This window comes from Alosa alosa, chromosome 9 (assembly GCF_017589495.1).
Source record: "Alosa alosa isolate M-15738 ecotype Scorff River chromosome 9, AALO_Geno_1.1, whole genome shotgun sequence".
NCBI classification, from domain to species: Eukaryota; Metazoa; Chordata; class Actinopteri; order Clupeiformes; family Clupeidae; genus Alosa; species Alosa alosa.
The window spans coordinates 2,746,343-2,771,072 of NC_063197.1; the positions used below are offsets into that span (position 1 = coordinate 2,746,343).

Below are 24,730 nucleotides of genomic sequence, written 5' to 3' on the forward strand. Positions count from 1 at the left end.
AGACTTCTGAGCCGGGTGGCAGGGCACATGTACTGCACTTCTTCGCTACTGTTTAAGGAAAGAATAGCGGTTGCTACGGTTTGGTGATAGACTAGCGGGCTACTGTTTGGCTTCTAGATGAGGAAAAGGCTACTGTTTGGAGACAGCTTAGCCAAGTCCAAACCATCTCTTCAAAGATTACGGTGGCGTTAAGGACGCGTTATGGAAGGGACTCATTACCTCGCTCTGTGACAGTATTAACCCTCCGAGCCACAGCACCTGTACACGAGAGAGCAAGCCTCTGGGGGCGAGACTGAAGCAGTGACGCATATGTCAGTCGTCCAGCCAATGGTGGCTGGCGTAATGAAATATGGCTTTTGGGGAACCCGCGAGGGGGTGTCCCATAATGAGATACCGAACCAGTGCTTGAAAGAGAACTTTCGGGTGTAGTACATTTGAAGTTTGCAAGCCTTACACAGAGTTGCATGTTCTATGCTGTTGGCCTACCTTGAGCCGGTGTGTCTTAGCTGCCACACCATTGGCTTGGATCATTGCCACAAAGATAGGAATATCCCCCAAAGGACTGCCTTTCCCTCCTGCTATACTGAAGCCTAGTGCATCATTAGGACCCTGAGAGAGAGAGAGGAGTTCATAAAAAAGACAAAGTCAACATGGCAGAGCAAGATTACAGAAAATTCCATATCCCCATCCTAAGATAATGAAAGGTGAACTTTTCACACTACACTGAATACTTTGTGTATTTCTGTTCCCTTACTCGTTTTATCTCCACAGTACGAAGGCCTGTATCAGGTCCTGTAGGGTCACACAGGAAACGTATAAAACAGTCATGTGAGTCTCTCTCTCTCTCTCTCTTTCTCTCTCTCTCTCACACACACACACACACACACACACACACACACACACACACACAGATACAAACTCAGGTTGTCCATCATGAAACAACACTCAGAATAATAGAGATGTAACAGTAACAAGCAGTTACCAAACAAACTGAACATGACTTGTAGTTTGGTACCTGCTGTGTATTTACATTTCCACCTATGTGAAATAAAAATAATGGGAACTCAAATTTGGGTCCCTTTGGGCACTTTGATCCATACATGGTAAGGAAACCTACCACCACCACACCATCGTTTCACCTTTCAATAACAATTTAACATTCTCTATTTGCTACTGTAGATGACCATCATCAATGCCCCAAATCCAACAAGGTCCAAAGAGGAAAGACACACTAAATGGACAAACGTATTGGGACATCCCATTTTTAAATCTATAGGCATAGGATAGCTATAACAGCTTCCATTCTTCTGGGAAGGCTTTCCACATGATCTTGACATGTGCATTCCAATTTGTAAGCAGTGTTGATGTCAATTACCTCAAAATGCATTTTCAAGATTACAATATAGCATCATCTGTTTTGTTTAAATTGAAGGTGCACCCTCTGTTCACCCTTATCTGAATTAACAGCTATTTGGTATGCTAAACTAGCTCATGAGCTCTTCTATATTTTTTCTGTTTAGCATTAGTAATAATATGGATCAGGGTTCCCACAACTTTTTGAACATCAAATTCAAGGACTTTGCAGACCAAATGCCCTAATGGAAGTATAGTCTTTACTTTAGGCATAGTCTAAGGCATGGGTCAAGAATACTTACAAAATTTTGTGGCTGATCTGATTAGCTACAGATCCATTTCAATGGTGTGTTAATAAGTGCCCCATTGATCATTGATAATACAATGGTCAGCTTTGCTGACTTCCAAGCAGATGATGATGTGGGTCCAATTGTCCATTCTAGCCCAATATTATTTCCTTGATTAAGGCCAACACTGACTAAACCTCAGGGAGGCATCCCAGCATGGTGAGCACTGCCCCTGCGTCACCTAGGATTCACTACAGCAGAGGGAGGGAACCATTCTTTTCATCCTGTCCACTGACAACCAACCAGTTTCCCTAATACTATACAAAATAAAATCTATAGCAAATGGAAAAAAACAGAAGAAAAGCCAATCCATACCAATAATAGTCAAACAATAATCTGGTGGCTCAAATAATAGTCAAACAATAATCAGTGGCTCAAATGCAATTAAATTTGCATTTCATATTTTATTTGATTTTTTATATAGCTTATTTCAAGGATTTCTGGTCATTTTAACACATTTCCTGATGTTTCCATGACCATGATGTGTGGGAACCCAGTCTTTGTCAACACTAAGCAAAGGCCTGAGTGACCAGCCCTCAGCTTGCTGTGTAGCCTGTGGTAAAACGGGAAACTCATGTGCACAGCAACAAAGCACATCAACTATTACTTTGTAACAGAAATGGAGCATAGTGTTAGTTCAGACAGGCCACTGAGTCACGCCCAGCAACTTGGCTAACTGCTCAGCTGACTACCCAGCTAACTGATCACTCGCTCTTATATATCATTTTGGGGCGCCTTTGTTAAGCTGCCATAGCCTGCCTATTCTTGCCGCTTTCTCAGCGAGCCTTTTTGCAACCCACCTCCACCCCATCCCCTCCTCATCCATCTGACTTATCAATGTTGCTGTCATTGATGTCTGGTCTGTTCTGTACCCTATGGGGAGTTTACCTCACTGCTCCCTTTGCCTTAGGGTTTCCATGTTTGCACCTGGAAGGGCAGGGGGCTCCCAAACATTATGCATTGCAATTAGTAATTAACTATCTGGACAAAGTGGTCCTGACTGAACATACAATTACAGAGAATCATACCTATCGATGGATAAAATAAAAGACAAAATAAAAGAGTTAGTCAAATGTTTTATTATGAAAACATGCTGATATTCTCCTTGGTTTCATGATGTTAATAAAATAATTGCCTTGACAAAACTCTCTTGACAAAGGCTATGACTAAACACAATGTATGATAAATGAAATACTGCATTTACAGTTTTCCAAATAAATGATTTTACTTTAGTTTGTTGTGTTACTGTTTTTATGCAATTTAAACAATCATACAATTGTGTGCATTGTTTTCAAGCAATCCTTACTGCATGACAGTTACGTCGAAATGCATGCTAAAGGTCAAGCAATGAGTAAACAGCTTCTACTACCTATTTGATCCAGGTTATCCTGGTTCTGTCTATTTTAAGCTTTGATTACCTTTAATTATCTTATTTTGACACTTGCACATATTTTCGTTCAATTTGAAATAATGGGTAAAGGAGACATGTCCAACTAAGGGTAGGTTATGGTTAGTAGATGCTGATAAAGGTTGTGTATGCCCCCTGAAGGCATATGTTCTACTGTGCTGCACCTGAGCTCTTGGCGGACATGTCATTGGCAGGCTTGAGGGTGTTTTGGATGGGATTTGCTGCCAGAGAAGCGTAGGTGGCACTGCTGCTGTTGGTATTTGGTATTATCTGCCAGAGCGAAAGGGACAAAGAAATGAGTTACACAGACACATTAACACATTTACTTTCACTTTTAAGAAGGCCTATTCATGCACTGTTAAATGATAAAATATGATCATAGTTAAATGAGCTGAGTACAAAGTTAGCGTCATAGCTGAATTCATCACTCACTAATGCTGAAACAAAGAGTGCCTGTCAGTAGGGGTAACACCTATAAATTTCAAAATAAAACCTGTATTCATAGACCAGTTGCACCACAGTCATGGTCACCTTGAGTAGCTGGAGAAAGTGCTCATAGCTCATAGTGATCATGTTCTTGAAGCAAGTGTATGCATACAGCTTCTGATAGTGGTGGTTGTGCTTGTAGAGCAAGTGCATACATAGGCTTCAGCTTCTTTTAGTAGTAGTTATGGTAGTAGGCTGTTAATGAGACTGAGGAGGATGATGGTCCCAATACACACCTGGCCTGCCTTAGAGCTGTGATGGTATGACACCCAAGAAGCGGCCTTCAGTCGCCCAAGCTCCAACACCACCTTTCCCCTGGCACACTGCAGGGCATATATAGGTCACCAACCACAATAGGCTACTGATGTCAACATTGGCATTGATAGGCAAATTGAGTCCCTCTGCATTTCATAAAAAATGACTAGGGCTGTAACAATACACCACTCACGATTTAATTTGTATCACAATTTTTGATCCACGATTCGATACATACCTTGATTCTTTTGTGTGTATGTGTATGGAGGAGGGGGGGTGGAAAAAAACCTAGACATTTTATTAAACAACATTTCAATAATTTGGAACACTAGAGGATTAGAATATTTACTTGCCATTGCCATTGGACATGCCATTTTCATTAAATGTTAAGAAAGATGAAAACACTTTTTTTTTTGATTCCATGTTTTTCCCACATTGTCTTACAACATTTTGGCCTGTGGCAGTGTCATTTTCAGTCAGAGCAAACATATTGATAAAGAGAAAAGCAACATTAAATTAATATTTGCCCAGGGTATGAATAATGTTGTTGTTAACTGTACATATACAATATTATATGATATTAATATTATAGAAATGTGTTTCCAAGGAATTACCAGTGCATGAAAATGCTAATGATGTAAAATATCATACAGCGTTAAAACAGATAATGTAGAGATAGTTACAATGGTTTTGCTTAGGTAAATATGGTGGGTGCTATGCTAAATATAGCTGTTGCTATGATGGTTGCCAGAGTAATCATGTTGGTTGCTATGGTGGTTGCTGGGCTTACATCAGTGTTTCATAAAAAAAGTGTGGTCCAAACAGTTCTGCAACACTGTCTATGTAACCTATGCCTGTTTAAATCATATAATATAATAAGCAAGATGCAAAGACAATAAGCAAGGTGGTTCAGTGAGTAGGCCTATTGTGTAATATACTGTTGAAGTACAGTAGGTCTACTGTTTTTTTTTTTTTTTTAGCTAGGTGGTCCGTGACTTTTTTTATTGGTTAAGTGGTCCTTGGTCTGAAAAAGTTTGAGAAACACTGGTTTACATTGTAGTAGTGGTTGCTAGGTTGTTGTTAGGGTAATTAAGATGGTTGCTAGAGTGTTGCTAGAGTACATATGGTGGTTGCTATGCCACATAAAGCGGTTGCTATACTGGTTGCTAGGGTAATCATGTTGGTTGCTATGGTGGTTGTTAGGTTTACATGGCTTAGTAGATGTTGATGGACAGATAGTTCAATGAATGTTGATAGACAAGTTTAATGGATAGATTAGTTTAATGTATGTGTATAGGTAGGTAGTTTAATGGATGTTGATAGACAGAATGAATGGATGGATGAATGAATGGTTTGAAGTTCCAAACAAAGTAGCAAAACAACCAGGTGAGTTAATCAAACAAAGGAATTAGCTTGTTAGGACATTTGGGGAAATATATCACTCTCAACTGGATGTTACAGCAGAGATGAGATGCGCTCTCTCTCACAACATGTTGTGAATAGATAGATAGATAGATAGATAGATAGATAGATAAGTATAAGTATATATACTCTTTTGATCCCGTGAGGGAAACTTGGTCTCTGCATTTATCCCAATCCGTGAATTAGTGAAACACACTCAGCACACAGTGAGGTGAAGCACACACTAATCCCGGCGCAGTGAGCTGCCTGCAACCACAGCGGCGCTCGGGGAGCAGTGAGGGGTTAGGTGCCTTGCTCAAGGGCACTTCAGCCGTGCCTACTGGTCGGGGTTCGAACCGGCAACCCTCCGGTTACGAAACGCTAACCAGTAGGCCACGGCAGCCCCATAGATAGATAGATAGATACAGTAGATAGATAGATGTGTAGATTGTGTTTTTTTCTACGTTTTTTTGCTTACTTTTTACTTCGCAATTTGTTGGATTTTTACACACTTTGAGGAGTGTTTTTATTCTATCCTATGGATACGGACATATTACAACGCTCCAGCGGCAGCAAACTTGTGTACACAAAGAATCAGCTGATCGCACTACGACGGAATGCTGGCTGTGTTCGCGACAACATCCCAGAGGAACTGTGGTGCTTTCGGGGTTGCAGAGCGGGAGTAAAAGTGAAGATGAGGCGTCGGGAGAAGAAAAAATCAGTTCCATCGATTGTGATGGGAAACGTGAACTCGCTAATAAGACTGACGAACTGGATGCCCTGGTAAGAAACCAGAGATTATACAGGGAATGTAGTTTGCTATGCTTGACGGAGACGTGGATAACAAACCAAATCCCCACTTCTAACGTTGAGCTGCCCGGCTTCAGAAAGTGGACACCTGAAGCGGATGAGGCTCTGAGAGACTGCTTTGAGTGCACTGACTGGAGTGTGTTACAGAATGGAGAGGACTTAGAGGAGGTCACACAGTGCACAACTGACCTGAATTTCTGTATGGATATTGTTGTTCTCACCAGAACTGTACGCTGCTTTCCCAATAACAAGCCTTGGATAACCAGCAATGTCAAGACCCTTCTTAATAGGAAAAAGGTGGCGTACAGAGAGGGGGACATGGCAGAGCTGAGGCGCGTGCAAGGGGAACTCAAAGTCAAGCTGAAGGAGGCTAAGGAGGACTACAGAAGGAAGGTGGAACAGAAGTTGCTGGAAAACAACATGAAGGAGTCATGGGACGGCATGAAAATTATAACTGGCCTGATGAAGAGCAGCAGCTCTGTGGAGGGGGACCTGGACAAGGCGAACCAGTTGAACCACTTCTACAACAGGTTTGACTGCCCTGCTCCAGCTCCAATGGGAGTGGTCTGTCCACCACCTCCTACAGACTCAGGCACTGCTCTTGTTTGCGTGCCTGCCCTATCCCCACCTCCAAGCCTCCCAGTCTCTCAAGCTCTGCATCCTGGTGACACCCAACGACCTAAACCATCCCCACCTCACGCCCAACGACCTAAACCATCACCACCTCACGCCCTGCCCCCGCCTGATGCCTCCTTGCCTGTGCCTGCTGAGGCGTCCACGGCTCTGGCAGCCTTGACAGGGACATCAAGGAGGTGGTCATCCCCAAGCCCCCACCCCCCCTCAATACCAGTGCAACACTCACATCCACCATCACAGGTTATCGTACCCCCACCATCACTGGATATTGCACCCCTCCCCCACATGGCGATCACGAACAATGAGGCGACAATGACCTCAGTCAACAGCCATCAGACACACAGATCCCAGATGCACCCCTCCGCCTCCCCTCCCCTTCCACCCCCCATCATCACAGGAAAACAAGTGAGCGCTAAACTAAAGAAACTGAACACGAGAAAGGCAGCGGGGCCTGACAGACTGTGTCCAAGGCTACTCAAGGCCTGTGCTGCTGAGCTGGGGGAGCCACTGAAGCACATATTCAATCTAAGTCTACGCCTTGGACAAGTTCCAACACTGTGGAAGACATCATGTCTCACCCCTGTCCCTAAAAAGCCACATCCTAGTGAGCTTAATGACTACAGACCTATCACTCTAACATCACATGTGATGAAGACAATGGAGCGACTCGTCTTAGGTAAGCTCAGACCCCAGGTACGCCATGCATGGGTGTAGACGCTCACCTGGTAACCTGGATCACAGATTACCTGACGGAGCGACCACAGTTCGTCAGACTGAAGAACTGTCTCTCTGACACTGTGATCAGCAGCACCGGAGCGCCACAGGGAACTGTGCTCTCTCCAGTCCTGTTCACCTTGTACACATCTGACTTCTGCTACAACACTGAGTCATGCCACATGCAGAAGTTTTCTCCAACTCAACACTTCAAAGACCAAAGAGATGGTGGTGGATTTCCGCAGGTCTAAGCCAACTCTGCTACCAGTCTCCATTGATGGGGTCAATGTTGAAGTGGTAAGCACCTACAAGTACCTGGGTCTCCACCTGGACAATAAACTGGACTGGTTAGCCAACACTGACACACTCTACAAGAAAGGGCAGAGCAGGCTGTACTTCCTGAGGAGGCCGCGCTCCTTCAATGTGTGCAGCAAGCTCCTCAGGATGTTCTACCAGTCTGTTGTTGCCAGCGTCCTCTTCTATGCAGTGGTATGTTGGGGAGGAAGCACGAAGGATGCGGGGCAACTTGACAGGCTGGTAAGGAAAGCTGGCTCTGTAGTGGGAGCTGAACTGGAGTGCATCACTTCAATATCTGACAAAAGGACCCTGAACAAACTGATCAACATCTTGGACAATGAGGGTCATCCACTCCACAGCACTATTGTTAAGCAGAAGAGCCTGATCAGCTGGAGACTTCGCTCACTGCCTTGCACAACAGACAGACTGAGGTGAGTCATTCATCCCCAGGGCCATTGAACTGTTCAATGCATCACTTAAGGGAAGAGGAGAAATAGACTTCTCCGCATAGTATGTCTGCCTCTTCACCACCTCCATGTCTTGAACTGTCTGTCCACTAGCCACTTTACCACTGTCTTCTGCCTCACTGTTTGCGTGCTTTAATAGCACATATGCACAACCCCTCCCTCCATGCCACAGCCGAACTGTGACCACACTTATACCTTTCTTAATATAGTTATTTATACATAGATATATAGACTTTATTCTTGCACTGTTGCACTGTTTGACTTACTCATTTGCACCATCACCATGACACTCATTCACAAAGAGCACCTTACCTTACCTTATGGACAGAGGACCACAGGCTCAGTCCCTGCTTCAGTCATTGCAAGCGCACCTGATTGATTAATCACCCACTATGTGGATACTGTTTTTTAGAATTGATTTAGATTAAGCTTTATTTAGTATTTTGTATTTGAGTATATTTAGTATATTCTTTATATTCTACAGTCCTTATTGCTTAGTTGTGTTTTTTATATTACATACTCTTAATTACTTTTTCTGCTGTTAGTGAATGTGTGTGTGTATGTTGTCTGTATGCTACTGTGACCTTGAATTTCCCTTAGGGATCAATAAAGTATCTATCTATCTATCTATAGATAGATTGATTGATTGATTGATTGATTGATCTTTATTGATCTCCAAGGAGAAATTCAAGATTCAAGAATGATTGGGGTCGCCAGTGTTTTGTGTCATCAAAATAGGGTCACCTGCCAAAAAAGGTTGGAAACCCCTGTTCTATACTGTTTGGTAAAGTTGCACACATTACTCTACAATGAAAGCTACGAGAGCTATAAAAATATGATTTGTTTATTTATTTTTGGACAATGTAGGGGAGAGCCGGGACAATTGAAACATTCCCGTTTTCTCCGAGTGCAATGATGATAGACAGATGTCCTTTGGTCAAAACATAGAGCATGTTAACATATTTTCGTTCAATTTAAAATAATGGGTAAAGGAGACATGTCCCTCTAAGGATAGGTTATTGCAGTTAGTTGATGCAGGCTGAAGGCATATGTTCTACTGTGCTGCACCTGAGCTCTTGGTGGACATGCCATTGGCAGGCTTGAGGGTGTTTTGGATGGGAAGAGTGACATGACACTGTCATGACACATGAACCCTAACCCTAATCTCTAACCCTAACCCTAATCTTAACCTAACTTGTTATGACAAAAACTGAATGTCACTTAATAACAGAAGCGTTATGTTATAAACGTTTATGACTTGTTTATGACACATTCATGACAGTGTCATGTCACTCTTATGTCGATATTGTCAAGTAAAGTGTAACCTAACCCCCTTCTATCAGCTAGCCCCCTTCTATTAGCCAGTATAAAATACACAGCACATTGTCTCATGAGGAAGCTTCTCCAACACACATATTGCACACTGCCCTCTCCCCACATACACAGCACACTTTCCCATCTCCCTTGTCATTCCCCCAACACACACACCAAGACCCCTGGCAAAGCCCCTTGAGCCATGGATCTGCCCAAGGTTTCTTTCTTTAGTAAGGGAGTTTTTCCTTGCCCCTGTTGCTCTTGGGTGCTCCTTGTTGGTGCCCCCCAATCCCAATCCTCCCCCACCTTTCTTATGCAGCCCTTGTCACTTAATCTACTAAACCCCTCTTCTACTGCACTTTTTACCCCCCCCCCCCTCCCCATAAATGCACAAATAGGCTGACACCAGACATAATTTCACTGCATTTCTTACATCCAGTAACTATATGCATGTGACAATAAACTTCCTTGTATCCTTGTATCTTCCTGCTATGTCCTTTTATCATGGAGTTACAGGCGATAAACGAGTTTTGATGGTCGAAAGTACTTCATTAGCGGTAACATTTTTTAGATTATTAATGAGTGTTTTTCATTTAAAGGTTCGACTTCATGCTAATTCAGTAGACCATTTTAGTGTTCTACACCAGTGTTTCTCAAAGTGTGGTCCGGGGACCACTGGTGGTCCGCAAGCTATACCAAGTGGTCCGCGGGCAGACGTGGTAAAATATAATAGAGATGAGTTGTTTGCAATATTGAACCAACTTCTATGTAAATCCAAACAGTTCTGCAACACTGTGTAAGCTACGCCAGTTTAAATCATATGAGTCCTCTGACACAATAAGCAAGGTGCCAAGATAATAAGCAAGGTTGTTCAGTGAGTATGTCTATTGTGTAATATACTGTTGAAGTAGGTCTACTGTTTTTTATTTTTTAGCTAGGTGGTCCGTGAAGTTTCTATTTATTGGTTAAGTGGTCCTTGGTCTGAAAACGTTTGAGAAACACTGTTCTACACAATCCCAGACTTTCATATTGCATGCTTGTTTACATGGAAAGCAAAACAGGCTATAGTGGCATATGTCTTTGTCGCTTTGTCGGGATGATTGTCCCGACCAGGCTGTAACTCCATGTATTTTAAGTAGGGCCGGGACTTTAACGCGTTAATTAAGATTAATTAATTACACAAAAATGAGCGTGTTAAAAAAATGACGCATTTTAATCGTATTTATTTTTGCACCGCGGAACGTTTCTCACTGGATGAGTTTCAGACGGACCGATTGTACTGGAGCACCAACTAACCCGCATGAGTTCGGTTCAGACAACAACAAACCACAACAAAAAACGAACGGATGGAAGCGTCATAGAGCATGGTTGTGTGCAAGCTATGCAACAAGGAATTCGCATATCACCGCAGCACATCGAGCCTTAAGTGCAAAACATAGAGCAGCTAGTGTGGACGCTAGTGTGGTAGCTAGCGTGGACTTCTCGCGACTTCTGTCCCTTGCGAAAGTCTTTTCTCATTGGCAGGTAACATAGTTCAAAAGAAAAGGGCAGCCTTGAGCTCTGAACATGTGAACAGGCTAGTTTGTCTCAGCAACTGGCTGAAAGAGAAGTAGAAGAAGTAGTCATAGAGGTATCCTGAGGCCAATAGGCTTGTTGTTACTGAAATGTTGATCAAACAGTGGCCTAAGCAACAGAGAGGTTTTATTTTTCATCAGGATATTGGAAGAATAGAAGGGATTGAGGTCAATCACTGGCACTTTTTTAAAATTTATTTTAAATGGTACATTTTATCTTGAACTATGTATTATTATGTTGTTGGTGCAACTGGCACTTTAGGTTGAACTCTTTATTGTTTTGGCCAAGGTTATTGAGAGAGTTGCACTGAAATTAATTAGATTTTTTTAAACCAGCTGTTGGTAAATCATCAAAGTAGTCAGGGTTTCCAATGTTCTTAATGTACTTGAAAGTATTGTGTTTTACTTTAAAAAAAAAACAAAGTATTATAGTTTACAGAAGGTCTACCTATCTATAGGCTACCTGAATTTCTGAAATGTACTATATTTCTGAATATGGTATTGCTACACTTAATGGCAAAAATTGCACTGGTCAGTTGGACTTGAACAAAAATAAACAATATTTTTGTTGCTTAAGCTTATGTATTCAGTCATTATTCAATGGTATACTGAAAATCCATGTGAAAAAAATTACTTCTCACTGTTCTCAGGTCAAATATTTATATGCGATTAAAATGCGATTAATTTCGATTAATTAATTACAAAGCCTCTAATTAATTAGATTATATTTTATTTTTTTAATCGAGTCCCGGCCCTAATTTTAAGTAAATGCACAAATATATGTGTTTATACAGTAATGTATGGAGGTGTACGGTGGCCGGGGAGTGTCACAACACAACACAAATACAAAAGCCGACAACACAAATGCAAATCCCCACAACACAAATACAAAACCCCACAACACAACACGATTGCAAAAATCCACAACACAACACGAATACAAAGCCGACAACACAAATACAAATCCCTACAACACAAATACAAAAACTCACAACACAACACGATTGCAAAAGCCCACAACACAACATTTAATACAAAAGCCCGACAGCGCAAATACAAAAAACCACAACACAACGGAAGTTATCCCACAACGGAAATTTATGGCAGAGGAAAGGGCTCTGGTTGTGGACTTTAGTTGCCATGGTAACGCGCGCATAGAAGAAGACTGTGGGAAGTTGCACTCGTCTGCTTGGCATGCTGGATTCACCGAGTCTGATTTGTTCTGGTTGCCTGTTCGACAAGTAAGTAAAACACTTTGAAAAGAAAAGTTTGAACAATGTGGATAGTTACAATGGCAGGATACATAGAAATACGGTAGAGGCATAGAGGCTAAATGGCAGAATCCATAGAAATAACTGTCCACATTGTTCAAACTTTTCTTTTCAAAGTGTTTTACTTACTTGTCGAACAAGTAACCAGAACAAATCAGACTCGGTGAATCCAGCATGCCAAGCAGACGAGTGCAACTTCCCACAGTCTTCTTCTATGCGCGCGTTACCATGGCAACTAAAGTCCACAACCAGAGCCCTTTCCTCTGCCATAAATTTCCGTTGTGGGATAACTTCCGTTGTGTTGTGGGTTTTTGTATTTGCGTTGCCGGCTTTTGTATTCGTGTTGTGTTGTGGGCTTTTGCAATCGTGTTGTGTTGTGAGTTTTTGTATTTGTGTTGTAGGGATTTGTATTTGTGTTGTCGGCTTTTGTATTTGTGTTGTGTTGTGACACTCCCCGGCCACCGTAGAGGTGAGACATGGAAAAACAGTTTTAAAAATATGAAAAACCTAAGGAAATTTATCCTGCAGAGGATTTGCTGCTTATATCTCGTGACAGTGCATCTTCAGCTGTCTTTCATATGCGCCTCTCGCTATAGACCAGGTTTTTCTTGGTCAGTGGCGTAATGGTTTTTAGATAGTGTACGATAGCGCTAGGACTAGGATAATGCGCTAGACCCCACCTTAGGTTTAATTGCCACACCCCTGAGCGCACTGCTCAATAAAAGAGACAGGCTTGGCAAAAACCTCGAGTGTACAATAGGAATACACTTTGCGTCGTGATGAGAAAACACTTTGCGCCACGCTTTTGACTGTCATCATAGAGCCCTATGTAAAGGAAATGTTATTTAATAAGATTTTTAAAGCATTTTAGGGGTCAAAATACCACTTTTGTACTTGACCCTCATCTGAGGTCTCAGTATTGAAAGACCTAAAACAAGCTAATTCAATTGCAAAATGACATCATTTCAAATGAAAGTGTTTCACAAACATATTACTCTAGATAATTTTTTTAAATCAAAATACACCTGTTCCTATCTTTTGAGTCCTTACCCAACTGTGAACTAAATCCCATATTAAATGTATTTTACAAAGCAAACGAAATCTAGTTTCTAAGGCAACAGAAATTAACAAGTGAGCACATGGCGAACATGTGCTTACCAACCATACCAGGTCTCTCAAATTTCAGAAAAAGCCAGGTAAAGATCATGTCTTTCTCTTGAAGTATTATGGGTCCTTACCACAACAGTTACTAATTGTGTATTTTTAAATACTTTTTAAAAATAAATTCATATTACTGTTGAATTCATGTGTATGACGTGATAATACTGAAAGCTAACATAACAAACCTTGTTAACTGCCATTTATCTGCAGTATTAGCAGAAATGTCATTTCTGCAACACATCTTTACTGCATCAGCCTAAAAGCAGCAGGTAAAATTCATACTATATGTACAAATTGTTGAGGTAAGGACATGTTGGGGTAATGACATTTGGTAGAAACTAATGATGAAAGGTGTGGTATGATGTTTGGGAGGCTCAAGATGTGTGTTGTGATTTTGGAAGCACTAGGCTCAATGAGAGTGAAGCTATTGAATGTTATCCCCAATAAAAAATATATTATAAATAGGGTGAGTCAGTTTTTTTTCCATAATTAGCAGGTGTAGTATGTTTCTAGGGAGGCCCTAGATGTGTGTTGTGATTTTGGAAGCACTAGGCTCAATAACAGTGAAGCTATTTAAATGTATCTTTGTATCCACTTTCGGTTTTGCACTTTGTAGATGGTCCCTAGACTCTCGGCTGAAAGCAGAATGCTCACAGGGCTGCATTTTATTTATCCACATATGTACATGGTTCTTTCGGATGAAAACCGGGTTGTAGCTTGTTGTCTACCTTACTACGGTTAGATAGAGCTTTCTATTGTGCAATGAAAATGTATCGCCTATGATTAATTGAATCGCGAAACGTGAATCTTGCGAATCTGCCCATTTCTGTCTAACTTTACCAAAGTCCAGCAGAGTGGGTGTTAGGCCGAGTCACGTTTGCAAGAGGGTACATCCTTGCCAGAGTGCCGAATATATCGGTGATAGCGACACACACGTTACCGACCAAGAGGAGGAGGAATTATGGAGCCCGACAGCAGTAGAAAGGTGGTTTTGATACGCATATCGTTACAGCCCTAAAAATGACTATAGTTGTTTTCAAATAGGTGTGTGTAATATTTACTTTTACTTATAGTTCAGTTTTAAATATGGTGTGTGTAATATTTACTTTGAGAATAGCTGCAACTGTTTCTTGGGATGCCTGCCTCATGTCTTCTCCATCCACAGCAAGGATCTGATCCCCCTGCATTAAACGGCCATCAACATCAGCTGCTCCACCCCGAACTATGTCAGAGATGAACACACCTGTACCATTTCTATGAAGACAGAGAAAATAAGTAGAAGGTTATAAACATGCTAAATGAAGGGATGTAAAAATAAAGATATGGCTACCAAAACACTAAAGCAAAACTTAGGTGGACTACATCATGTTGCTTGCCCGGAGCAGCAAGTGGGACTCTAGAAAGGGATCCATGGTTACGGATAGCCTAACTCTTTATTCACTCCCCTTGGCTTCTCATGTAGGCTGACTATTTACACTATCCAACAGATTGCGGTTATCAAACCCTTCTCTAATCAATATGTTAACAGTGTGATTGTTGTGAGAAAACTTGTAATCCTTGATTAGTAGATCTAACTATGGTTAGCTTCTGCACACCATGTTATGCATTTAGCTAGGAGACTCTTTGTAGTTCTGTGTTTTTCACTGGTAGCAGAGGTGTAGCAACTGCAAAGTGCAAAAATGTTCATCTGATGCATACAAAATGATGTTGGTCAGCTCCACACTCTATCAGGTTCCCTTCTTTATCACGTAACAACAGGCTGTTCTTTTTCGTCATTTTGAAACATCAACTTCTGCACTACCAATCTAAACCAATTGAGAATTTGAGATTTATTTAGTTTACTTTCTTACTATTTCCAAGGGGTGTCAACAGCAGTGAAATTACACTTAAGTTGGTACATCAAACTCATACCGAATCCTTTTAAACCTTCTTGCTGTTCATACAGCAATTAGTTCTGTACAAGTGTAGTTCTGTATAAGTGGTGCAAACGGTCTTCTGTCATAAGAGGTTAGCTCTGGGGATTTTGGTTATTTTGGAAATCACTAGCAATGGAAAATGGCCAGATGGATCTGCCGGAGCATATTCAAATGCCCTTTCAGATTTGTCTGGTCCTCTCTGCCTAACTCAAACTAAATAAACTAAAGAATCCACAGGGTGTTCAAGAGTATTAAGACAGTAAAATGCATACAATGTTTGTGAGTAACCAAGAGGAACAAACTGTCAGAAAACTAAACAAAACGAATCTGTTAAAAAGTGTGCTCAGAAATCAGGGTTGATTGAACCATATGAGCATATTGGAAACATGGATGGGCTCTTATCAGTGGGGCTTAATAAAGACTAAAGTCTATATCTGAACCTAAACATTTCCATTGGTGCTGTTATAAACCCTGCACCTCTTGCCCACAATGCTGAAGCCAAGGCCACGTCCAGCTTTCTTCTGTAGCTCTACAGCAAACACATCCAGGCTCTCTTCATCCCGGTACTGTGCCTCATCTCGCAGAACTGTCAGTTGCACTTTGGCTGGAGTCTGCCGCAGAGCAGAAATGGCGTCATCATGCGTTGCGCTACGCAAATCCACTCCATTCACCTGAAAATTAAGTGAAAGCTGATGTTTCCAAGATGACCAGATTTTAATGGAAGCTTACTGGGAATGCTGGGGTATTTTGGTATTTATTTTAGGGGATTAAAATGAAAGTGAAAGTTGTGGTGTGTCCATATGTTCTGCAACCTATCTCCATGACACAACTGTTTTAGTGCTTCCAAATAACAATGCAAACAATAATAATAATAATAACTAGAATTGCGGTTCCGAGGAACTGCAAGAGTGGGTTTGATCAGGGGCATGGAACTCGGCCTCATCCAAGGATTTCAACGGTACCTCATTTATGAAAATCGGGCACACGGATCAAAAGTTATCTGCATTAACGCAACATCAAATAAGCTAAAACGCATAAATATTGTGGTTGCTATGCTGGTTGCTAGGGCAATCATGCTGGTTGCTATGGTGGTCACTAGGTTAGAAGGCCAGCGCCTCCTGAGAGGCCTGAAGGGTCAGTTCTGAGGTTGTTGGCTGCTGGAACCGAAAATTGGACTGAAGTGCGGGCAAAGTTTGCACAGAAATGTACGATTTTTTCCCACCCTCATCGACCTTGTCATAAAACTTGTTTAAATGATCACACGACGCCTCCTTGCTGCTTTGTCGTCTACATCAGCCTTTCTCAAACTTCTTTGACCTGAGGCCCAGTCAAGGCATACTTTGGGGTCATAGGGCCCACCTACATGAACCCACCCCCTCCTCCCACCCCCCATCAAATTGTAATGATATCACAATTATTATTATTTTTATACTATGTTGCTATACATGCACTTCAAAACAGTCAATATTTAAAGTGCTAAGATTGTTCACAAAAGTTTGTGAAAGCATGCACATCAGAGTATTGCTTTACTAATTTAAAATATAATTAGGCCTACAATAGTTTCATTGTTTTTGCATTGTTGCATGATGCTTGCATGAGAAATACTTCTCAAAACAACAGCAATTATATGGGTGCCGTTGTTTTTGGATGTTTCCCTCATGCAAGCATCATACACTGATAGAGTATATAATATGCTATTTAATTATATTTCATTTGAATGCCTGAATGTCAGAATTCAGGATACTACTGATAGGCCATTACTGTACACAATAATACTGTGCCCATTCAACAGGCGTCTTGCTTACACATTAAAACCATATTTACACTTCGAATTTCGCCTCCAAATTGTAGTAACTACATCTACGAAGTCTAAGGAAGATAACCATGTAGTCTGTTCAAAGATAAGATACATTTTGACAGAACTACAGACCTCGTGAAAGTAGTACCTAAAATGACTCCATTCACTTCACTGCAAAATCACGGTTGGTCTGTTTAAACACATTAAAACCATACTAACAATTTACATTTCGACTCGACATCGTTGTAACACCATACCAAGGGTCTTAAGAAGTGAGTCAATTTGACTTACGTTTTAACGCATTTCCAGGGCTTAGTTGTCAGGTGCAACACAGGTGCAGAATATTCTGGATAATGCTTGGGTGTTCGCATAGGCTATAGGCCTAACAATATCATCCACCGTGTTCAATAACGAGAATGTCTTGCAAGCTTAAAATAGAATTTGATTGAGTCGTATAAACGAGCATATCCAATTGCCTCTCGTTTCGTTTAGTTTCATTATCTTGATCTTGTAATAACGTGATATATATCTTGTTAAAAACGTAAAAATATCATATCTTGAAATAACATGATCATTTCACGTTATAACGTGAAAATATCAGTATCATGAAATAACGTGATAATTTCATGTAATAACATGATACGTATCTTGTTAAAACATGAATAAGATATTGTTATAACAAGAAACTTTTCACGTAATTACATAATACTGAGCCTTTTTATTTATTTTAATGTGGCAGCAATACGCTTCCGTGTTTAGGCAAAGAATAGACGTGCGCTTTCAGGAGCAGTCTTTGTACATACCGCGGAATACATAATTAGGCGCTCTTTACTCTTCCCCTCCCAACTTTTTACGCTAAACTCCCACTTTCCCCTGGATCCTCCCATGAATGCATGCATGACATGACAAACGCAATCTGCCACTTTCAGCCCCCGCGACAGGCAGTTTGATTTACACGCACATTGCGAAACAAATACGCCTGAAGTGGGCGCAAAAGCGTTAGTACATCTGGCCCTCAGGCCATTAACTTTGGGCCAATAGAAACTCCCATATGATTGTCAATCTGTCATGAATCACTTACTTCATGCCTACTGCTTAGCTGACAAAACTATCGCTTAGGGATGATAAAGACTAGAACTCACACTGGGGACTTCCCAATGTATAAAGATACCCCTATGAAGGAACTGAGAGATTGCACAGTGGTCCAGCAAAGCACAGACTGCTTTACCATAGACTGTGTTGATCTGACATAAGACAAATAGGGTAGTAGGGTAGTAATAAGGAAGTTCTTCTTGATCTTTAGCTGAGTTCCTTGTCCTAAATCATCTTCAAATTACAGAACTGACCAAGTGATCTGTTTGAAAGTGAGTTTGACTATTTCTTGTTCTCACACAGGGCAAAACAGCTGAAAATTAGGTCACATACAGACTCTCTCTTCGGACTATATTGTGATCTCACTCAGATGATCACCATAGTCCTCTGAGAGGAAAGCCAAAAAAATTCAAACTTTCAAACTTAGGGACCTATTTTGACACAGGGCAAAGCGTATTCCTGTCTTACACTCGGATTTTTCGCCATGTGCTTCTCTTTTATTACATGATGCACCCAGGGGTGTGGCAATTAACGACATAAGGTGTGGTCTGGCGTGTGATCTAAAAATTACTATCTTACACCATCTAAAAAGTATTACGCCACTGACCAAGAAAAACCTGGTCTATAGCGAAAGGCGCATATGAAGCACAGCTGAAGACGCACTGTCACGAGATGCAAGCAGCAACTCCTCTGCAGGATAAATGTCCTTAGGTTTTTTATTCAGTCATTCGAACATTACTGGGGTAAGTGTTGCTTTTTTCAGGCTATGTTTTCGATGGTAACCCATTGTCAGTCAGTGAAAGTAATTAACTGTGTATAACTGTTTTGTTGACTATGACACCACAGTGAAGTTAGTTTCACTTTGCCTACGAGTTCAAATAATAGACAAGTGCAGAGTGCAGATCAGTTTGCTTCGGGATTTACAGTAGTTCACTTTTGGATTGTTTGATTATAGTGCTAAATGTTGGGACTGTCGTAGGAGACGTACAATAGGCCTATCAGCCATATAAATGAAAGCTCATCAGAGGGTACAACTGAAAAAACGTTGGGTAAATATATCGTAGGGATGTCCCGATCCGATATTTGGATCGGATCGGCCGCCGATATCAGCAAAAAATGTGGGATCGGCCTGCACGGGAAAATCCCGATCCGGACTCCCGATCCAGTTTGTTTTCAAAACTCCGGTCCGTGTTTTCCAGCGCACCGATGTAGGTAATCCATTCCAGTTTTTTTTTCAGCTTTTCCCCCCAAATCCGGTCAGCCTTTTTCAGCACACCTAGCGACCTGTCCAGCATCCCACTTGTCTGTGCATGTCCCACTAAGAATTTAAAATTATCGAGCAAATATTTCATGTCACAGTTGAATTAATATAGCCTAATGTTAACCGCGACCGTGAGTGTCCGCGAGGCCCTCTTACTATTAACCCTTACGAGCCCGACTGTTCTAATTTCGTTACAAAAGTAACGATGGCCAATCGTCTAATATCTCAGCTGTCCAATGACTGATTTTATTTCTGAAATCTTCCCCGTAATGCTGACAACATAAGCTTCAATTTGATATGATTGGTTAAGGGGTTTATGGCGCGAAATGTTTTGGATACTTGAAGATGAGTCTTGAAAAAAATATTTTCACTTGAGTCGGGTGCATTTGACGTGGACAGCCGGATGCCACCTGCACTTAAGTTGGAGTTTACCTCGACTGGAAACCACACAGCTGGATAAACTGAGGTAATATTGCTTTTACATCGGTTCTAGTTATGGTTTATCTTAATTTGAAGTCCTTAAATCATGTTATTTGACAGTAATATACTTTCTCATCAGCGTCAACATTATGGCTTAGCGGGGGTCGCACGTTTGCTTTTGATGTCAGTTATTTTCATTTGACAGTTTCATTTAAAAACCTGTTAGTATATAACCTGTAGGTAAGTTTGTTTTCTAGTACCAATGTGCTTGTTAGGTAAGCATTATATTGGCAAGACAGTATAGCAAATCAAAGCTGAATAAATCAATGGGTGCCGCGTTTCAAGTTGCGTTACGGTGTGTTTCCACACAACGAAATTTCGCGTCGCTCTCATTGAGGTTGAATGGAGACGAAATTCGCCCTGGTTGGGCGAAATGAAAGCGAATCGCCGAGGCAGGCGAAACAAAGTTGGCCAAAGTTTAACTTTATTTAAATGAGGACCATTCGAGAACCAATCAGGTCCGCGTCTTTGTGTTTGGAGGCGGGAGTTACAAAAAAGTCTGACCAAGATGGCGGAGACTACCTGAGCTGTAACACAAACATTTGTATGTGATTAAAATGTTTCTACACGAACATTGGCACTTGTATCAACACGAATTGTGGTTTATATGCCACACGAACTTAGTCAGAGCACATACACCACTAAATAGACCACTATATATGTTAGTTTAAGCACTCGATCTTTTTAGCTAGCTGACAGGCTTAAATGCTAGTATTTTAGGACATTGGATTGCATTGTAAACCTAGCTAGACAGCTAGGCTACATGCTGCAACACAGGTATGAAATATATTATGTCTTATTGACCTTGTTGTTTCTATGAACATGAATTGTTGTTTATAGGCAACATCAACTTAGTCGAGGCATAAAGACCCCTGGATATCTTCATTAAGTACTTAAACGTTTGAATTAGCTGATTAGCCTAATTAGCTTGCTTGCCACCACTGGCTGGACACTGCAGTCAAAAGGTTAGCGGTTTCGTCGCCACGCCCCCGAGGCGAAATTTCGCTGGCCGAAAATCGCGAGGTGTTTCGCTGTGTGGAAACACACCGTTAGTGCTACGTTCTGACATGAAATAAGTTGAGCGATATTTTTACTCCTCTCAGTATGTAGTTGTAGAAAATAAGATGTGAAATCACATATTCTGTCAGAAATGTGATTAACTTATTGCCTTTCCTCCGATTGTTATCTGTAGTGCAGTCTGTAGTGAACTATTTTAGCTTGCTAACTTCTAAATGACAAACATCAGACGTGCTTGTCTCAACCATCTAAGATGGCATGACTTGAAATAGATGAAGCACAACTCCTCTCAATATGTAGTTATAGAAAACATGTGAAATCACATATTCTGTCAGAAATGTCATTATTGCATTTCAGCAGTTTGTTACTAGGTGAAATGTAATCTGTCTTTATCTTGATGCCAGCCAGGCAATCAGATTTAGGGTAGCTAAACCCATGTGTAATACAATGACTTTTCATAGGCCTAGCAGCTACTTAGAAATATTTTGAGTATATTCTGAGGATGCTTCAATAGTTTAGGCTACCTCTTCTTTTGTGTGCATACATGCACAAATCTGTAGTTTTGTGATTTTATTTTTTACATTAATAAAGGTATTTGTATGATTTCGCTCTTGTTTCAGATGGAGGATGACAAGACCTACACAGACCTTCTCGCAAGCCTGAAGAGGTAGCTGACTGCTCATGAGCTTGCGCTCACAATGCTGAAGACCATGAGGGGATGGAGGAAGAAGGTATAGATTTATGTGCCGTGCGTAGGATGGTGCAGACTAAAACACTGTGTGAAATAGACTTGTTATGTTCTTTTTTACTCACATTGTTGTCCCAGGCATATGTGGTTTTACCAACCGGAAGGAATGGGAGCTTGTGCTTAGTAGGCCGTCGTATGCAAACAGTGCAGGGGCATGGGACAAAGACCCCAGAAGAGTTTCACAGGTTTCTGGGATTGATCATTTACATGGGGTTCACTTCCCTCCCTAATATCCATTGTTACTGGGGAACCAAGTCTTGGCAGGGATCAGGGGACATTGACCAAATGATGAATACATATTGTGTACTCCAAAAAACGCAGAATACCAGAAAGCACTTTTTCTCCATTGACATTGCCATTGTCAGTAGCTTCTTGTTATTTCAAGTTTGACAATGCAATGCAGAATCTGGTGTTGAACCTAGGTTTGGTAGCTACAACCAGAAAGAATTTGGAGGAAATCTATCACAACAGCTGGTAGGCATTTCCGTTGAAATTTCAGCCTCACCTTCAGCTGCTCCAACTACTACTCTATCGTCTTTCCATCAAGTACATATTCCTGTACAGCAGGAGCTTGTTATAAAAAACGTACATAATAAAACTAAAGTAGCTTGTATGGCCCTGGAGTGTAACGGTAGGCGAATTTGTTTTATTGATAAACAAATTGCTGTCAGATTTGGCATTCTGCAAAAGGGGATGCGTTTAGGTCATAGCTCTTCTGTGTTCAACCTTCAGGTTCCCCACCCCACTTTTCCCTATCCTCCTCTGTAAGTGTGTGTGTGTGGGTATGAGTTTGTGTGTATATGTGTGTATGTGTTTATTCTCTACAGGCTTGTTCTAAGTATGTAATCCACTTTCAAATGTTTAGGACACATTGAGTTTTGAGTGATGTTGATTGTATTCCTAGCTTTTCATGAATAATAATACATTTTATATATGTATATAATTTTCATATTATACTGATTTATATAAGGAAGTTGTATTTGTTGAATCAAATGTATTTTATGTCTCTTTTCCGAAATGGTCTTCAATGAATACAGTATACTTACTTCCTGTATTACTGGTAAGGTACAGTATTTTTTTTTTTTATGTCATTCTTATTGACTGTAGCATTTGCTTATATACAAATAAATGGTTTATTCTTATAGACCAAATACATCTAAACCATTGTTTCTGACTTGATTATTAGTTTTTATGCATACTTTTATGTTGTTGGTGAGAAAGTGAATGTGAATTCTGTCAACATTCTAAATCCCGTTTCCTGCATTTTTTTACACTGATCACTAAAATTATCATAACTTTTGAAAGGTTAATGATATTCCAATACAGTCTTTTACAGTCTATATTTTTCTCTATCTTGTAGAGAAATATGATGAAAATTCATTTTTATGTGAATGAAATTAAATTTTGACAAATTCCGGATATACATTTGGAGAGGATTTTCAAATACTGTTCATTACTATATCAACATTACCATATGTATTTTACATCATTTCATAGAACTGATCCTTCTGATTACAATGGTATGTATATCCCATTGATGGTATGTATTATACTCAAGAAATAAAGTTTTTTGTGTGAGGAGGTCATCCAGCACCAAAAATGGAATGTTCGGCACGGGCACGAAAGGGTTAAGGCTCTTATGCATGTTGTGCTGACAGCTTTGCCTGTCTAACGAATGTTATCTCCGCGATTTAAGATTGTTTGTGTAATGTATAGGCACAGCACGCACTTTAATTTCCCTAATTTTACAATCGGCTAGCCTAACAAACGCATTTCATTTCAAAAAGCATTGGTTTACACTCTTGAGCAGAGCACTGATGTCAATTCAGTTTGTGTGGTTAATTGACTATTTATTTTCTACTCAGCTTTTCTGTGTGTTTTGCTTTTTTTATACAGTTTACAATATTGTTTGCACTAATGGCTTTTTAAGCCTTGGTTTACACTCTTGTTGTTCAAGAGCAGAGCACTGATGCCAATTCAGTTTGTGTGGTTAATTGACTATTTATTATTTTGTGTTTATTTAACCCTGTTAAGAATAAACAGGTCAGCTTCTCATTACCAACCACTGTGGATTATTCAAACTAACCTAATTAAGTTGGCTAGTTGTTCTTAAGAGTAAAACCCTTTTCAACATGAGTATAACAACAAAATAAGTAAATATCTTTAATCTTTAATACATGCTTGGATCGGCCGGTATCGGTATCGGCCGATGCTAAAAGCTACAATATCTGTATCGGATCGGAAGTGCAAAAAGCTGGATCGGGACATCCCTAATATATCGTCCATACTGTAACATACTGGCGCGCATAGACTCAAAGCGGCAAAAGCCGACGTTCCTAACCCTGCTCACAAGTGCCACCTGTGGTTGTTTGGGTCATTGCAGCTTCACTGGGGAAATATAAATAAAAGACGCATGATTCACATGTGAAGCCGGACAATAGTACCCACTGTAGGGTACTGTACTACCCACTGTACTATACTCCCTTTACGCCCAAAACACACCTATGACTGATTAAGAAACATAAGACCACCTTTTTGCGCCAGGCGCCTGGCATTTGATAACGTTCGATAACAAAAGTGTGTAGTAGCAAAATGTGTGTAGCCTATACTCTGCTAGTCACAAACAGGTTTTAGTTAAACATGGTTTAGTTAAATACCTGTTCCATACTGTCTCGCGTGCAAGCAAATTCCTTCAAATGCGCCGGTGACCATCAAAATACCAATGTGCTGTTTGAAGTCACCCTGCTTGCTGTTAAAGGGAATGACAGATGTCACTCTCATTGGTTTAAAGGATGTTACGCCCAAAACACATCCATGACTGATTAAGAAACATAAGAACCGCCTTTTTGTGCCAGGCGCCCGACGTTTGATAACAAAACCACCCAATGTGGACTGGACAAACCCCTAAATTTATGTAAGCTATT

At 40.7% G+C, this 24,730-nt stretch overlaps 1 protein-coding gene across 3 annotated transcripts in view; it reads right to left on the reverse strand.

Moving 5' to 3' along the window:
• The window catches only part of LOC125300944 (multiple PDZ domain protein-like), a 68,687-nt gene that overhangs the window by 18,511 nt on the left and 25,446 nt on the right, over positions 1–24,730 (reverse strand). For 2 of the 3 annotated variants that reach the window (XM_048253137.1, XM_048253136.1), the window contains exons 11-16: positions 15,888–16,081; positions 14,601–14,748; positions 3,831–3,917; positions 3,273–3,378; positions 755–792; positions 487–609 (exon numbers count right to left, since the gene is read on the reverse strand). In XM_048253137.1, the coding sequence (XP_048109094.1) occupies positions 487–609; positions 755–792; positions 3,273–3,378; positions 3,831–3,917; positions 14,601–14,748; positions 15,888–16,081 (696 nt within the window). The remainder of the gene's footprint in view (positions 1–486; positions 610–754; positions 793–3,272; positions 3,379–3,830; positions 3,918–14,600; positions 14,749–15,887; positions 16,082–24,730) is intronic. The other variant, XM_048253138.1, reaches the window with a different exon arrangement.